The sequence below is a fragment of the Eumetopias jubatus genome, unplaced genomic scaffold (assembly GCF_037043125.1).
Source record: "Eumetopias jubatus isolate StellerSeaLion01/CBP00866 unplaced genomic scaffold, mEumJub1_p1.0 scaffold_11, whole genome shotgun sequence".
Classification (NCBI taxonomy): Eukaryota; Metazoa; Chordata; class Mammalia; order Carnivora; family Otariidae; genus Eumetopias; species Eumetopias jubatus.
In genome coordinates, this window is record NW_028274817.1 from 29,820,603 (window position 1) to 29,839,207 (window position 18,605).

At 39.1% G+C, this 18,605-nt stretch overlaps 1 protein-coding gene across 1 annotated transcript in view; it reads right to left on the reverse strand.

Annotated features, from left to right (window-relative positions):
- The window catches only part of WDR44 (WD repeat domain 44), an 85,504-nt gene that overhangs the window by 24,366 nt on the left and 42,533 nt on the right, over positions 1-18,605 (reverse strand). The window contains exons 6-12 of the mRNA XM_028087798.2: positions 17,994-18,089; positions 15,968-16,104; positions 14,976-15,059; positions 14,589-14,695; positions 13,678-13,829; positions 9,221-9,359; positions 7,903-7,967 (exon numbers count right to left, since the gene is read on the reverse strand). Of these exons, the coding sequence (XP_027943599.1) occupies positions 7,903-7,967; positions 9,221-9,359; positions 13,678-13,829; positions 14,589-14,695; positions 14,976-15,059; positions 15,968-16,104; positions 17,994-18,089 (780 nt within the window). The remainder of the gene's footprint in view (positions 1-7,902; positions 7,968-9,220; positions 9,360-13,677; positions 13,830-14,588; positions 14,696-14,975; positions 15,060-15,967; positions 16,105-17,993; positions 18,090-18,605) is intronic.

The window sequence follows — 18,605 nt, forward strand, 5'->3', positions numbered from 1 at the left end:
TTTATTTGACAGACAGAGGCACAGTGAGAAAGGGAACACAAGCAGGGGGAGTGGGAGAAGCAGACTCCTTGCTGAGCAGGGAGCCTGACATGGGACTCAATCCCAGGACCCTGGGATCATGACCTGAGCTAAAGGCAGATGCTTAACAACTGAGCCATCCAGGCACCCCTAAAAAAAGTCATTTTAAAGTTGGACTGCTATGAAAACTTGTAAGGCTTTTGATATTTATTAGCACTGACTATATACCAGATACTGTGTTAGTTATTTGAGATAACAAAATAAATTTCTTAGTTTCTAAATTATCTAGTCTCAGTATTTAAAAGCCAGAATGAACCTTTTAAAATATGTCAGGTTAGGGCGCCTGGGGGGCTCAGTTGGTTGGGCGACTACCTTCGGCTCAGGTCATGATCCTGGAGTCCCGGGATCGAGTCCCGCATCGGGCTCCCTGCTCAGCGGCGAGTCTGCTTCTCCCTCTGACCCTCTTCCCTCTCGTGCTCTCTCTCTCATTCTCTAATAAATAAATAAAATCTTTAAAAAAAGATAAAATATGTCAGGTTATGTCATTCTCTGTTCAAAGACCCTCCACTGGCTTCCATCTCTCTTAGAGTAAAAGCTGAAGTCCTTGTAATGGCTTACACATTGTTTGCCCCATCCACACCTCTGTGACTTCATTCTTTTCTTTTTTTTAGAGAAAGATGGGGGGCAGAGGGAGAGTGAGAGAGATAATCTTAAGTAAACTCTGCACTGAGAGCGGAGCCTGACACGGGGCTTGATCTCACGACCCTGATAGCATGACCTGAACCAAAATCAAGAGTGGGAGGCTTAACTGACTGAGCCACCCACGTGCCCCTGTGACTTCACTTTCTACTTTCTCCCTTGCTCACCAGCACTGGCTACTCAGGCCTCAATGCTCTCTCTCTCTCTCTCCTTTTTTTGGCTTTTTAAGTTTTTATTTTAATTCTAGTTAGTTAACATACAGTGTTATATTAGTTTCAGGTGCACAATATAAGGATTCAACAATTCCGTATATCACCCAGTAATCATCAGAAGTGCACTCCTTAATCCCCATCACCTACTTCACCCATTCCCCCCATAATGCCATTTCTTGAACACACCAGAACTCACTTGCCATTCCCTCTACCTGGAATGCATGTCTCCTTCAGACAGCCATATGATCACTCCTTCACTTCTTTCAGATTTTGCTCAAATGACAACCTCTGGGTAAAGCTTTGCTTATCCACCTTTACTCCCTGTTACCCCACTTTATCTGCTTTATTTTTATCCATGTAACTTATCACCTTCTAATATATTACAAAACTACTTAGTTTGCTTCTCTCCCACTATGAAAACTTAAGCTTCATAACAAGATATTTTTGTCACTTTTGTTCACGACTATATATCCTCAATTTCCTAGAACAGCGATTAATACAAAGTAGGCACTCAGTAAATATTTGTGGACTAAATGAAGACACCGTGCTAGACCTTACAATGCCAACTAGTGGAGCATAATGATTAACAGCATAAGTTTTTCCAAAGACAGATCAGAGTTGGGTTCTAATTCTGACGCTGTATTTACCAACTGTGTGAAACTGGTGAGTTGCCTAACATTCCTAAGCCTTCTTCATCTGTAAAATAGGGTTCTTAACAGTACCACCTCACAACAGTATCAGGGCTATTGTGAGGTAAAATGAGATAAGATATAAATTGTACTTAAGCAAAGTACATGGCACAGAGTAAGGGCTCATAAAATGTTAGCTGGTGCCTTTAGCAGAAATATGAGCAAAATACCATGGGGGCAGTGAGGGAGCATACGAATAATTATGCACTGGGTGAAGCAAGAAATGCTTCAGAGAGGAGACTTGAGTCTTAAACCAATTGGCCAGGCAAAGGGGAATAGTATATGTAAATACATGCAATCAACAAAGGGTCTGACATTTTTATTGGGGTAACAGTGAACAAATGAGTGGCTCAGAATATAAGGTTTGTGAGAGGGAAGGGTGAAAGATAATGAGATCTCTGCAAGACTGAGCCATGCTAAGGAATTTGGACTAAATCTATAGGAAGGGCGCCTGGGTGGCTCAGTCAGTTAAGCATCTGCCTTCAGTTCAGGTCATGATCCCAGGGTCCTGGGATGAAGTCCCACATCCGGCTCCCTGCTCTGATGGGAGCCTGCTTTTCCCTCTACCTCTGCTGCTCCCCGTTTGTGCTCTCTCTCTCAAATAAATAAAATCTTAAAAAAAAATAAATCTATAGAAAAAAAAGAGAACCAAAAACAGTGCTTAAACAGGAAAGGAACATGATTAGATGTATTTTATAGGAAAGTAATTCTGTTAGCAATGCAGATGAAAGATTGGAATCTGGGAGAATAGCTATCATGGTCCAAATAAGATACAAAGGCCCAGATTACAGCAGTGGAAATGAAAGGAATGGCCAGATTCCAAAGACATTTCTGAGATCAAGTGGGCGGGATTTCGTAAGCAAACGTTGAAGGGAGAAGAGTAAAAAGTGATCAGTTTCTAACTCAGTATATGGTATGGGTGTTAACTGACATCAAGTACACTATCAAAGGAGGGGTTACCTAGGGAAAATGATACTTAATTCTGCTTTGGACATATATTATCATCATGGATGCCTGTTTTTCCCCATGCAGAGCTCCTTGACATGAACTGTCCATTGCATCTTTATATTTTCAGTGCCTAACACATGGTAGAAATGTTCATAATTGTTGACTGACCCAAATCAAATCTAAATCAATGCGTATTTTTTAAAGATCTATTTTAGAGACAGAGACAAGACAGAGAGAGAGTGCACACATGCATGAGGGGAGTAGCAGAGGGAGAGAATCTTCAAGCAGACTCCCCTCTAAGCACAGAGCCTGATCTCACCACCCATGAGATCATGACCTGAACTAAAACCAAGAATCGGACACTTAACTGACTGAGCCACCCAGGCACCCCTGAATGCATATTTTTTATTTATTTTTTTAAAGATTTATTTGAGAGAGAGAGAGAGAGAGAGAGAGAGAGAGAACACGTGTGTGCATGCGTGCAGGGTGGAGGGAAGGGCAGAGGGACAGGGAGAGAATCTCAAGCAGACTCCCTGCTGAACACAGAACCTGATGCAGGTCTCGATCTCACGACCCTTGAGATCATGATGAACTGAAGCCAACAGTTGGACGCTTAACTAACTGAGACACCCAGGTGCCCCTCAAAGCGTTTTTAATAAAATGCTGTACATGTACGATTTCACAAAAATTACCTCTCACCCCTTATAGTTAACTCCTTTCATCCAAGTTTTAGATTCTAATAATCTTAAAGGAGATCAGACTGTGTCACCCCAAAATATTCCCTTTACATAAAGATTATTTTGAGCTGAAGGCAACTGAGAAGAAACAGAACCAAGAAAAAGTCTCTGCCCTCCCTGCTTCTTCTTAAATGCAGAGCATGAAATTCTCTTTGTGAAAGTATCTCCCTTTCAGCTCTTCCTTGCCAGGAAGGGGAAAATAAATCTTACCTCTGGAGATAGTAGTAAGTAATCCTTATCCTCCATTAGTTTCCCCCAATGTTTTTACCTGGTCACAATTTACTGCCCCTAAAGCCCAACCCCACTCCTTTTTTTCTTGTCACTTCTCCACAAACTTACCACTCTTCGTTAAAATCATATATAAGCCCCTGAGTCTAATGGCTTCTTTAGGTATTCAGTGTTTTTCTATGAAGGCCTCATATATATATATATATATGAGAAAATGATACACACACACACACACACACACACACGGAAAATACTCGGCAGGACCAATGAATAAGTTAGGGATCTTGGGTGTGTCACTCTATATACCCAACTGTACTATAGGTACTTGTAGGTACTCTCTTTTACATGAATGCTAACAAGACTGAGGATATAGTTCAAAAGAGATAAATATATCACTATCATGAGAAAAGAAAAAAAGAACACACACATCAGGAAAATAAATTAATCAACTACACTGTGTACACTGCCCCTCACTATAGCTAGCACTAGGTTCAAAGGTAATACCAGATACCATAATCCAAAGGCATATGAAACAGAGGCCGCTTCTAACCATCCCCAATCAAAATGACAAAAGCAAAAGAAATACCAATCTATTCTCGAAAACAACAGATATGATACTCAACTACTACAGGAAAAAAGCTCAGTACTCCAGGGGTCACTACTTTTTGTATCAAAGAACTGCTATGCTCCTCATTTAAAAGGCCTGTATTTGGGGCACCTGGGTGATGCAGTTGGTTGAGCATCCAACTCTTGGTTTTGACTCACGTCGTGGTCTCAGGGTCGTGAGATCAAGACCCGCGTCGGGCTCCGTGCTCAGCATTCAATCTGCTTGAATTTCTTTCTCTCTCTCCCTCTGCCCCTCCCCACCCCACATACTCGCACGCTTGCTCTCAAATAAATAAATCTTTTTTTAATAAGATTTTATTTATTTATTTGACAGAGAGAGACACAGTGAGAAAGGGAACACAAGCAGGCGGAGTGGGAGAAGCAGACTCCTTGCTGAGCAGGGAGCCTAATGAATGCTTCATCCCAGGACCCTGGGATCATGACCTGAGCCAAAGGCAGACGCTAAATGACTGAGCCACCCAGGCGCCCCTCAAATAAATAAAAAAATCTTAATAAATACATACATAAAAGGCCTGTATTCAAACAAGATTGGGAGGTACTTAGGTTTTTTGGGGGATGAGGTGGGGTGGATAGACGTAGTTAAGAATCTGTCAATAGAGGGCTGCCTGCGTGGCTTAGTCAGTTGAACTTCCAACTCGATTTCACCTCAGGTCATGATCTCAGGGTCCTGGGATTGAGGTCCGCATCTGGCTCTGAGCTCAGCTTAGTATTCTCTCTCTCTCCCTGTACCTCCGCTCCTCCCCACCACTTGCGCTCTCTCTAAAATAAATAAAATCTTTAAAAAATATATAAAACAATCTGTTAGTAGGACTGTTGAAATAAGCATAATACAAGACGGTACAAATAGTTCCTGTTTTTAATAATAATTAATGCCTGGAAGCTTTATCGTGAATTAAACTAATAAAAACAAACCCTTTTCCCCAAAGCAAAGTGGTTAAAATTTTTACTGCTACATTAGTCAGTGAAGGCTTTATGGAGGAAGTGGGCCTTGAAGAATGGGCAAGCTTTGAACAGGAAGAAGGGAGATTACAGGTATCCAGATAAGGAGGATAGGAACAAAGGCACAGAAGCAGGAATTCAACACTGATTCAGGCCCACCATAGTCAGACATGGGGTTAGGTTCCAAGAACACTAAAATCTGTGAAGTACTGTTTTTTGCTTTAAATCAGCCCAGAGTCTAGCCAATGAGACAAACTGCCAAAGAAGACATGGTAAGTATATTAGTGTCAAAATACCTGTAACGTTCTGTCAGAACACAAATGAGGAACAATTTTGCCTGCCTGATTCAGGGAAAATATTAAGAGAAAATAAGGTATTTGAACTGAATCTTTTTTTCCTTTTGAACTGAATCTTGAAGGATGAATAGGGCTCTGCCCAGTGACAAAAGGGGACAGGGAGGGCAATGTGGGCAAAGCAAACAGCACAAAGGCACGAAAGTGAAAGAATGGTTAGGGTACAGACCTATGTCCAGCATGGTGAGTAGGATGCATAGGCACCAGGGAATTAGAACTGAGTTAAAAAGGTAAGATGTGGGGACTCTTGGGTGGCTCAGTCGGTTAAGCATCTGACTTCGGCTCAAGTCATGATCCTGGGGTCCTGGTATCTAGCCCCACCTCAGGCTCCCTGCTCAGTGGGGAGTCTGCTTCTCCCTCTGCCCCTCCCCCCCAATCGTGCTCTGTCTCTCTCTCAAATAGGTAATATCTTTTTAAAAAAAATCTGCATTTACTATCATAAAATTTTTTTTTTAAAAAAGGGTAAGATGAGGCAATATCAGAAAGGGCCTTATTCTACAGGTGCCAAAGAACCAGCAAAAGATTTTAAACCACAAAATGGCATCAGATCTGGATTTTGGAAAAAAGCTGGTGGCAACATAGAAAATAAATTGGGTGGAAACTGGAGACAGAAAAAGCAATTAGGAAGCTACAGCAAACACCTCAATGAATGTTGAGGGCCTAGATAATGTGAGTGACAATGGCGAATGAGGGGACAGATTCCAAGGGCATTTGTAGGTGGAGGCAAGGGGACAGAAATTTATAACTCATTTGATATGTATGTAAGGAAAAAAAGGAGTATTTTCTGACGAAGTTAAAAAAGTAACTTATGGATGGTGATGACATTAAAAGCTCAAAGAGAGAAGCAGGGTTGTGGGTAGGTAATAAAAATATTTCCATGAGTGAACATTAACGTCTAACCAGTTACTCAAGCCAGATAGCTGGGGATTGTAGTAGGCTATTCACCTGCCACCCCAGCTAGTCGGTCACCAAGTGCCAGAGACCCTACCTCTTCCACATCTCTCAAATTCAGCTCATCATTATGGTTTCTAGACCCACTGCTTCATAATCGAAGTACCATTTCTCTCCTGGGTTAATAACCGCTTAAGTGGTCTCCCCGTCCCTAGTCTGGAGCCCCCATCTAATCGATCGTTTACAGTGTTTACCACAATGCTCTTCCTGAAACAAAAATCTGAACATTTTAATTAAGCTTCTGATTGAAACCCCTCAAAGCCCCCTCCCCCCTCCCCTGCAGCTTACAGGACAAAGTCCAAATGTCTTGGTTTAACACAAAAGGCCATTTAAAATCCTAATCCTGCCTACCTCTCCTCCAACTCTCACACATGCCTGCTTTGCTCCAGCCACATGGAACTTCTGGCAGCATCATTAACATGCCATGCCGTTTCAGTTTCCAGTTTCTGCACTGGCTGTTCACTCTGATGAGCTCCTTCCTTCCTTGTCTCACACAGTTAACTCCTGGCTCACACACAAAGCCTCCAGAACATTTTCCTCACGCTCTGATTTGTTGGGATAACTCCTATACTTGTGTAGTACCTACTGTAGAATATTACCATCCAATACTAGAATTGTGGATGTATCTATTCTACCAGTCAGCAGAGTCCCTGAGGGCAAAGACTATGTCTCATCTGATTTTGCAGAAGCTAGCAGTATCTGGCACATGTGACAGGCACTCAAAAAACATTTGTTGAGGGAGTTCAGTTTTAGACTATTAGCCGATGTCAAATGACTAAATAAGGATGGTCAAGGACACAGCTCTGAAAAACAGCACCATTTAAATGGGAGAAAGAGAAAGAGACAGCAAAGGTGTAGGAAGAGAACAGGAAAAATAGAACCATAGAAAGCTGAGAGGAATATGTTTAGAGTAGGGAAACATTAGTGTCAAATACCATAGAGACAATGAAATTTCAGGAAAATACTGTTGAGCAGGTGGACATTTTAGGTTCTTTGTTTACATCACCATACACAAGAAGCACATGGGACAGCTTAGAATAATATTCTCCAGTTTGCTTTTTAGGTGTAAAATTGGTTGTATTTAACCTTCCACCTATCAGACCAAAGGAAAACCATTAAGATATTTTAAACTACCTGAAACTGTGATAAAGCATTTATTAAACCAAGAAGATGGAAAAACTAAAATATTTCTGTATCTTTTCTTTCCTTCTTCACTCCTTATTCAGTATCCAGTATTTTTTTTAAATTGTAACATGGATTTGAGGGGAAGGGATTTTGTTTTATTTAAGTTTACATTAGTAGTTTGGTAGCTGGAGTAGTATCATGACAGCTTTTAAATATCACAATTTTTCATCTACCAATTCTAATAGAAGAACCTCTTGTTTGTAATGTATTAACTGCTTTCATGTAACTTTAATTTCTGATAGACAATAAGGTATTTCATGGTAAACAAATCAAATTATAGTACTTAACAAGAGTAACCATAAAATAGTGAACATACCCCTGTATCTGTATCAGACTTTGATGAATTCAGACTTTCCTGAGAAGGTGACGGGGACACACGTCCTAAAAACAAAATAATAATTATAAAAAAGGCATGTATGTACACACACACAAAACATCAATCAGAAATAATGACACAGGAACACCTAATTAATAGTCATACAATGTAACATTCTGAAAAAAACACATTTTCTAAATAAGTGAGGCATTAACTCTTTGGGCACCAAAATAACGGGTTTTATCATTTTTATCATAAAATCTTTATAACCATATCGTCAACTTAATAAAATATTGTTAAAATCCTCATTATTCATAGTGAATACAAATAAGATGAACAATAAAGGGGCACAAAGGGTCTGGGGTGGTAGAAGTCTCAAGGGCCACTGAAAGTAGTCTTTCTGCTCTAGGCAGGGCAATAAAAAAAAAATGTATTGTAAACATAGTTTAAGTTTTTGCCAACCCATTATCATCTTCAGGTATGTATAACATAATAAAAGCAATACCCACAGGGCCACTAAAGTATACAGGGCCTCATTTACCAGTTTAGTGGATCTCCCCAGATTTCTATGTTCCTCAAATTGGTAATTCAAACATACTCTCTACTCTAGCCTGTGGCCACCTATTCTCCTTTCTCCCATCCCTTAACTTCTTGGTTTCAGCCTTAGTTGGCTAGGGTGAGGATGGGAGTGGAATGGAGGGGCTTGTGGAGAAAATTTATTACAGTTAAATAATTATAAGAGAAGAATCCCATAAATATAAAGCTCTTATTTATATCAATTCCACATGCTTTCCTGGTAAGTTACCAATATACAGAAATATTTTACATAGTTGTAATCACGGTGTACATACATCACATTCTGAGGTTTCTCTTTGCCATTTAACCTTTTTTCATATACCTCTGATGTACTGACAAATCACATTTCCTTTTCATGGTTGGGTCTCCTTTTTTTCTTTACTTACTGCATGGATATTATTCTCCTCATTCTTTTTCTAAATTAATCAGGTTATTTCATTTAAACCCAGGAGAGAACTAAAGGTTGTCAGGGGAAACCAAGTGACTTTGTTCTCAACAGTTGATGAATTAAACTCTGCACTATACTTCAAAAGGGATAAAGTCAAAAGCTCTATGGTAGCATTTTCCATGGGATTTAGATACTTTTTTGGTGTTGACTTCTGTCCTACTTTTAGGTTTGTGGCCCCTATTAAAAATAGTGGTTGCTGCAAATGGTTGCCAGAGAAGAGGGCATCATTATACCTAAAATGTAAAAATGCCAGATGTCTCTAGAGTTTTAAAGCCCACAAGTAAATCAAAATACCTTCGGTATTGTATTTCATTCGCATATTGTTGAAATAGTCAAAAGCATTTTTTAAAGCCCATATTCTCACTACATTGTCTTGTCCAGCTGAGGCAAGTAATCGGCCACAGTGAGAAAATTTCATGGTCCAAACAGCTCCCTATGAAAACAAAGGAAGGTTCAGAATTACTACTTTAAAAGTTGAAACATTCTTTTTTAAGATTTTATTTTTAAGTAATCTCCACACCCAACGTGGGCCTCGAACTTACAAGCCCAAGATCAAGAGTCGCACGCTCTACCGACTGAGCTAGCCAGGCACCCCTAAGAGTTAAAACATTCTTTTATTTATTTATATAAAGATTTTTATTTATTTATTGAGAGACAGAGAGAATGGTAGAGAGAGAGCATGAGAGGGAGGAAGGTCAGAGGGAGAAGCAGACTCCCCGCTGAGCAGGGAGCCCGATGCGGGACTCAATCCCGGGACTTCAGGATCATGACCTGAGCTGAAGGCAGATGCTTAACCAACTGAGCCACCCAGGCGCCCTGAAACATTATTTTAAAGCCAAAGTAAAGAATTATTCCGAATTATACATATTAAGATCATGCTCATATTACTAACACCACTGAAGGCCAACAGTTCAATGATGTCACAACAGCACAAAGAGGAATTTTTAGGAGAAAGGTAGGATAAGATAGCAGCAGTTTACCATAATCTAAACTAACAAGTTCAAAGCCCCAAGCCTTGTCTACAAATTAATGGAAATGGAGTTCCAAGGTGGCCAGAAATCATTGTAAAAAAAAATCCTAGTTGGGGATATCAGTCTCCTAGCTGAACACAAGCGGGAGTGACATCGGAGGAGGCAGAGCCCTCAGGATACTACTACCACCCTTGATCAAGGCTGAGGGAAACATAGGCCCATGTTAGCAGTGACCCTCATGGCACTGGGCATTTACAAGTGTTGGAATGGTGTGGTCTCATCCTGTTTTTCCCCCCAGATACAAGATTTCACAGTGTATGGTTAGAATTCCCAGATACTGCTAATAATAGGGAAGTGCGTGAGTATGTGTTGGGAGGTGGGGGTGGCACGATTTAAGAACATGAACCCTTAAATTGGAAAAGCCAAATGCTACTACAACAAATACTGTCATAACTACTATTACAACACATATCTATGCAGATCAAAAAGATTACCTAACTTATGGGGTACCTGCTTAGTTGGGAGACCATGCAACTCTTGGTCTCTAGGTCGTGAGTTTGAGCCCTATGTTGGGTATAGAGATTACTTAAAAATAAATAAACTTAAAAAAAAAAGATTATCCAAGTTAGAGGCAATAGCTCATTTACTGAAATAACATTCATTTCCATAAAATTCAAGTACATTAAGAAATTTGTTATTGGTAACCTACTACAATGAGACTTTACTTAAAACTGGAAATAACGAAAGTGAATCAAAACAGTACAAGGAAGTTCATCAGTTCCTTAAGGAAGTTACTATAATCAAGTCAAATATTTTATATGGAGATTATAAGCACCAAAGTTTAAATTCCAATCTGGCTGCCGTCTGATATGTTTATGGTTGCTTCCTTCCAGTTAAGCCACATTTTGGAATTAAAATCTAAATAGATACATAGATTCCCTGATTAAAGACCCACAGCATCATCTGTCCAGTCCAGGAGTTTATTACCAGCTTCCCTGTGTTCCCAGCATTTTCAAGGGTAACTGGATTATCACTTGTGCACTTTATACCCACTTTGGTACATTTTAACTCTGGTAGAAAACTTGTACCTCTCTCTCCTAGCTTTAGCTGCCATTTTACAAAATACACTGACCTACTGTAATATTTGTGTTAATTATTTAAAATACACCCGGGGGGGTGCGTGGGTGGCTCAGTTGGTTAAGCGACTGCCTTCAGCTCAGGTCATGATCCTGGAGTCCTCAGATCGAGTCCCACATCGGGCTCCCTGCTCGGCGGGGAGTCTGCTTCTCCCTCTGACCCTCTTCCCTCTCGTGCTCTCTATCTCTCATTCTCTCTCTCTCAAATAAATAAATAAAATCTTAAAAAAAAAAAATACACCCAGGGAAGGGTACCTGGGTGGTTCAGTCGGTTAAGCATCCAACTCTTGATTTCGGCTCAGGTCATGATCTTAGGGTCATGAGATCAAGCCCCGCACTGGGCTCTGCGCTCAGCATGGAATCTGCTTGTTCCTCTCACTCTGCTCCTTCCCCTATCGCTCACTTTCTCTCTCAAATAAATAAATAAAACCTTTTAAAAATATACCCAGGGAATACTTTAAATGTCTTCCAAAGACACAGACCACCCTGTAAATTTAACTGCTTTAAAGTCTGGTACCTTTACACCGCTTTCTTAATGATACGGGCCTAGAGTTTACTTATTCAATAACTTTCACTTCTTGAGGGCGCCTGGGTGGCTCAGTTGGTTACGCATCTGACTTTGGCTCAGGTCGTGATCTCAGGTTCCTGGGATCAAGCCCCGCATCGGACTCCACACTCAGCACAAAGTCTGCTTCTCCCTCTCTCTCTGCCCCCGTCCCCCGCTCATGCCCCCCCTCTCTCAAATAAACAAAATCTTTAAAAACAAAAACTTTCACTTCTTGGGGCACCTGGGTGGCTCAGTCGTTAAGCGTCTGCCTTCAGCTCAGGTCATGATCCCAGGGTCCTGGGATCGAGCCCTGCATCGGGCTCCCTGCTCAGCGGGAAGCCTGCTTCTCCCTCTCCCACTGCCCCTGCTTGTGTCCCTTCTCTTGCTGTGTCTCTGTCAAATAAATAAATAAAATCTTAAAAAAAAAAAAGAAAACCTTTCACTTCTTGATATTTGCAAGCAACATATCTGATAAATGGTTAGCATCCAAAATAAATAAAGAACTTACCAAACTCAACACCCCCAAAAACAACACAGTTAAGAAATGGGCAAAAGACATGAATAGACATTTTTCCATAGAAGATATCCAGATGGCTAACGACCCATGAAAAGATGCTCAACGTCACTCATCATCAGGGAAATAAAAATCAAACAAACGATGACATACCACCTCACACCTGTCAGAAAGGCTAAAATTAACAAAACAAGAAACAACAGGTGTTAGCAAAGATGTGGAGAAAGAGGAACCCTCATGCACTGTTGGTGGGAATGCAAACTGGTGGAGCCACTCTGGAGAACAGTACGGAGGTTCCTCAAAGAACTAAAAATAAAACTACCCTACGATCCAGCAATTGTACTACTAAGTATTTACCCAAAGAATATAAAAATAGAGATTCGAAGGGGTACATGCACCCCGATGTTTACAGCAGCATTATCAACAATAGCCAAACTATGGAGAGAGCCCAAATGTCCACTAACTGATGAATGGCTAAAGAAGATGTGGTACACACACACACACACACACACACACAATGGGATAATACTCAGCGATCAGAAAGAATGCTATCTTGCCATTTGCAATGACGTGGATAGAGCTAGAATGTATTATGCTAAGCAAAATTAAGTCAATCTGAGAAAGACAAATACCATATGATTTCACTCATATGTGGAATTTATTTTTTTTAAGATTTTATTTTTATTTATTTGAGAGGGAGAGAGAGAGAACAGGTGAGAGCACAAGAGCAGGGGAGGGAGAAGCAGACTCCCCACTGAGCAAGGAGCCTGATGTGGGGCCCAATCCCAGGACTCTAGGATCATGACCTGAGCTGAAGGCAGCCACTTAACTGACTGAGCCACCCAGGCGTCCCCATATATAGAATTTAAAAAGAAAACAAATGAACATAAGGGAAGTAATGGGGGGGAAGGAGAGGAAAACAAACCATAAGAGATTCTTTTTTTTTTTTTTTTAAGGATTTATCCATTCATTTGAGAGAGAGAGAGAGAGAGAGAGAGAGAGAGAGAGAGAGAGAGAGAGAGCACATGAGTGTAGGGAGGGGCTGAGGGAGAGGGAAACAGAGAATCTCAGGCAGACTCCCCACTGAGCACAAAGCCCTGTGAGGGACTCGATCCCAAAACCCCGAGATTATGACCTGAGCTGAAATCAAGAGTCAGACACTCAACTGACTGAGCCACCCAGGTGCCCCAAACCATAAGAGACTCTTAACGATAGAGAACAAATTGAAGGTTGATGGAGGGAGGTGGAGGGGGGATGGCCTGATGAGTGATGGGTATATTAAGGAGGGCACTTGCTGTAATGAGCACTGGGTGTTGTATATAAGTGATGAATCAATGAATTCTACTCCTGAAACCAATACTGCACAGCATGTTAAATTTAAATAAAAATTTTAGAAACCTTTCAGTTCTTGAAAAATAATTCAGAGACAGACTCTGCATTACCTAGGCATTAAACCATTATTAATATTAATTTACTCTTCTTGAGTCAGGTTAGCAAAATTATATACATAAGAGATTGGCTGTGTACAAGCCAAAGTACTTCTCTCAATGAAAACAATCCTGAAAAATATAAAGGTTGCTTACCATATGTTCACCACTAAGATCTTGCACCACTTTTATCTGATCAAAATCATAAGGTCCTTTGAAACCATGCGCTGCTTTGAATTTAACTGGTCTTGTATATGGCATTCCTTCATCATCACTTGATGAAGGATCATCTTGATCAGTATGAAACACTGAATAGAAAAGCAATATAGAAATCATCACTAGCTAATGTAGATAAAGCTACTATCAGATTTTCATTCTACTGTTTACCAAGAAAATTTATTAAATGGAAAAGCATAGCTATTACTAAATAGCAATATTGGTTAAGAGCACGGGATCTGGTGCCAGACTGTCTGGGTCCAAATCCAGCTGTCATTTATTGTCTGTGTGTCCATAGCCAAAGCACTGGACCTTTTTGTGCCTTGGTTTTCTCATCTATAAAATGGGAGATAATAACAGTACTTACCTCATAGGGTTTTTATGAAGGTTAAATGAATGAATACAGGTCCAAGTGCTTAGAAGAGTGTCTGGCACAAAATAACTACTGTATTAGTGCTTATTAAATAAAATAAATGAGTACAATTACAACAAAGGCACAGGAAGTTAAGATCTGTAAAATTTAGAAAATTTTCCAAATTTTGAAACTATTTATAAAAACTAAATAAACTTATAAAACTAATTTACAATTGATTAATGAACACTCATTTCTTCTAGGTTGCCACAGTTACAAAATATGTACAAATTCATGTTTAATATGAACAAATTTATTTTTCTTTCTGCTCATAAAATTAAGTGATACCTAGAATAACATGATTTATTGAACTGCTAAGATGTCTGCTACAAAGGTTTCTTACTTTCAATAAAACAGAATGCTTCTTATAAATCATAGGCTAAATTTGGATGATCACAAATCAATTAAATATTCATTTGCAATGTTCTATTTCACTTACCTTCGTCTCTAACACTTTTAACTTTATTCACAGCACGTTCACCATATTCTTCTGCAAGGTGCTTTGCTCTCTTTACTGATTTTCCTAAGAACTTCTTTAGTTGAGTCCTTACCCAAAATACAAAAAGCCAAAATTATTATTTTTTATAGATTTTATTTATTCATTTATTTGACAGAAAGAGAGTGAGAGAGGGAACACAAGCGGGAGGAGTGGGAAATGGAGAAGCAGGCTTCCCGTGGAGCAGGGAGCCCGATGTGGGGCTCGATCCCAGGAGCTGGGATCATGACCTGAGCTGAAGGCAGATGCTTAACGACTGAGCCACCCAGGCGCCCCGAATTCTCGTATTTTTTAAAAAGCTTGAAATAAAGGAGATGTACTGTAACTCACGTTTTCTGTTTTAACCTTCCACCATCAGTATCTGTTGTCTGAGACTGTAACTTCTCTTCATCATCTGACTGTGCCGCATCATTACTACAAGAAGGGGAAGAAGGCATTTTAAAAGAAGCCATTTCCCCTACACCTCTCAACAATCCAGGTATACTATATACTCAGGTACTCAGAATAAAACTATGTTAACATACTTTATATAAGTTTACTTTTATTTTTTTAATTTTTTATTATGTTAATCACCATACATTACATCATTAGTTTTTAATGTAGTGTTCTATATAAGTTTACTTTTATTGATGACCCTCAGAATGTAAGACTTGAGAGATCAAAGAAAAGAATCTTTAAGCATGATGTAACGTACAAAATGTAAGTGAAAGCAATTTAGGAACTTATGGAAAACCTACTACCAACAAGGCTTTTTGTTGGACAAAACGTGCTGCACAGAAATGACAAATTAACTACCTCTTCGCTCTTCAGGTACATCATGTATTACACTTTATTGAGATTTGCTTTCACAATAATCATTTCTTCGATCTACATACATCTCACAGTAAAGTCAATCACCTCACTCTAAAGCCATTTTCTGACCTACAAAGGTAATAGGTACTATAAGTAGATAATAAGTATTATAAGATAATACTTATAAAATCTGTGGTCTTAAAGCAAGGTTCCAGAAACCAGATCTTCATTGCACATGGCTTTTTACCCTCAATATGTTTCACTAATGTCTCTAGTATTATATAAATCATTTTAAAAGAAAAACAAAATACTATGAGATTTCAGATATATACTGTTTTCCCCAAGTAACTGTATGGTCTTAAGAGAGAATAATGTTGAAGAATACATACATTAACTAACTCTATTTTAATTCCATATTTAAAAAAAGAAGACTGAATGAAACCAAATTAGGGACTGTTATAGTTCATAAACAGAGAAATCTTCACCACTCTGAAATACTACAAATGATAAAGAATAACAATAGGCCATACCTTACATATTCCTTAGTCCTTCTCATGATGTGTAGAGTGAGAGGATTAATACCTGTTGGCAGTTTCTCTTCCGCAAGACTCAAAGGTATTTCTTCTCCAGTATCCAGGTTCTTAATCATGACACTGGCTAAAATTTCCTGAGGTAAAAAATAACACCAAGAGGACCTATAATTTAATTATCTTTTTGAGTCTGCAAAATCCTCAAACATTTAAGCTAAGGACTTTCTAGACACCTTCAGTACTCTGTACAATAATTTTTATCTTTTTTCATGACATACAATTCATACATTGCAAAATGCACTCATTTAATTCAATGATTTTGAGTAAATTCAGAGTTGTACAATAATCACCTTTATTTAAGTTTAGAATATTTCCACTACCTCAAAAAGAAACCCCATACCCATTAAATGTCATACCTCATTCCCCTCTCCTCCCAGCCCCTAGCAACGACTATTCTACTTTTTGTCTCTATGGTTTGCCTATTACAGACATTTCATATAAATCAAATCATCCCGTATGTGGTCTTTTGTGATTGGCTTCTTTTGCTTAGCACGTTTTCAAGGGTCATCCACACTGCAGCATGTGTCAGAACTTCATTCCTTTTAATTGCCAAAAAAACAGTCCATGTGGACTGGATATACATTTTATTTAACCATTCATGGGAGATGAACATTTGTGTTGTTTCCACACTTGGCTATTATGAATACTCGTGTACTTTTTTTTTTTTTAAAGATTTTATTTATTTATTTGAGAGAGAGAAGAGAGCACACAAGCACCGGCAGGGATGGGGAAGGGCAGAGGGAGAAGCAGACTCCCCGCTGAGCAGGGAGCCCCATGCAGGATCCTGAGACCATGACTTGAGCCAAAGGCAGACGCTTAACTGACTGAGCCAGCCAGGCGCCCCACTTGTGTACGTTTTTTGTGTGGACATATATTTTCATGTCTATTTGGTGTATACATAGGAGTAGAATTGCTGGATCATGGTAACTCAATGTCTAATGTTTTGAGGAAATGCCATACTGTTTTCCAAAGTACAATAATTTTTTAAAATGTATCATTTAAAAGAAACGAAAGCTGGGGCACCTGGCTGGCTCAGTCGGTGGAGCATGCGGCTCATGATACTGGGGTTCAGTTTGAGCACCACGTTGGATGTAGAGATTACTTAAAAAAAATCCTTAAAAAAAGAAAAAAAGACATGAAAACTAAGATTTTGCTTCAAAACTTTATTCAGAATAAATTGGTCAATCAATGTATACTAAATTTTAATGGTAAGTAAGCACTGAGTCTGCATACACTGTACATCACCTAACAAGTATAAAAACATATAACATCAATTCTTTTTAAACCCACCTTCTATTAAATTTGGGCTTTGTTTTCAATACATTTCTTCTACCACATAATGGTATAAAAAGGTAATTTTAAGTTAGAGTGGCAAACTCCAACATATTAAAAAAACAAAAACTGGGGCGCCTGGGTGGCTCAGTCAGTTAAGCATCTGCCTTTGACTCAGGTCATGATCCCATGATCATGAGTTCTGAGTCAGGCTTCCTGCTCAGCGGGGAGCCTGCTTCTCTCTCTCTCTTCCTCACTTGTGTTCTCTGTCACTCTCTCTATCTCTCAAATAAATAAATAAAATCTTTAAAGACAAAACAAAAACAAACAAACAAACAAAACCCCCCCCCCAAACTGGGATGCCTGGCTGGCTCAGTCAGTACAGCATGTAACTCTTGATTTCAGGGTTGTGAATTCGAGCCCCACACTGGGTGTAGTGTTTACTTAAAAATAAATGAAATATAATAAATTTTTAAAAACTAAGAAAATCAATTTTCATTTTCTCTTTTTGCTTAACAGCAATAAACTTAAATTTTTTTAATCATGGTAAAATATTTTTAGTTGTATAGTTCAGTGGTATTAAGCACACTCACAATGCTGTACAACCATTACCACCATTCATCTTGAGAGTTTCTTCATCTTCTCATTATGATTTTTATATTTTATGTTAAGAACAAAAAGAATCTAACTATACCTCATCAGTAAGCTCTCTCCCAGAGTTGGATCTAGGTCTCTGAGGGCCCATCACTTCACCTGCTATGGTCTGCCCATCAGGTGCTTTTCCATTTTCCTAAAATTACAATTTTATAAACAGAAAGTAGACTGAGTCAATTGCTATAAACATTCAATTATTCATTACCACACACAGTTCTAAAGAATCCCATAATTCACATAATGGAGCCTACTGAAAATTTAAATGAAACACTCCATTTCGGTCCTTTATTATTCCCAGCATGCTGAAAAACATTAGGTATCAAAACCATTGCTGCCCATGAAATAATGTCTTAGTCTTGAAAGCAAATAAATGTTCTACTTGAATGTGACCCAAAAGCAGTTCTCTATTAGCAGAGTGCCATTAATCAGGGCTATACTTGTGCTTATCTCGAAGGCAGGGGTTGGCAAACTTTTACTATAAAGAGCCAGAGAGTAAATGTTTTAGGCTTTCTGCTTCACATATAGTGTCTGTCACATATTCTTTTTTTTTTTTTCTTTTCCTTACACTCCTTTAAAAATGTAAAGACCATTCTTAGCTCAGGGACTCTAGATAAACAGGCTACTGCCAGTCTCTGCTCTAAGGCTATGACAA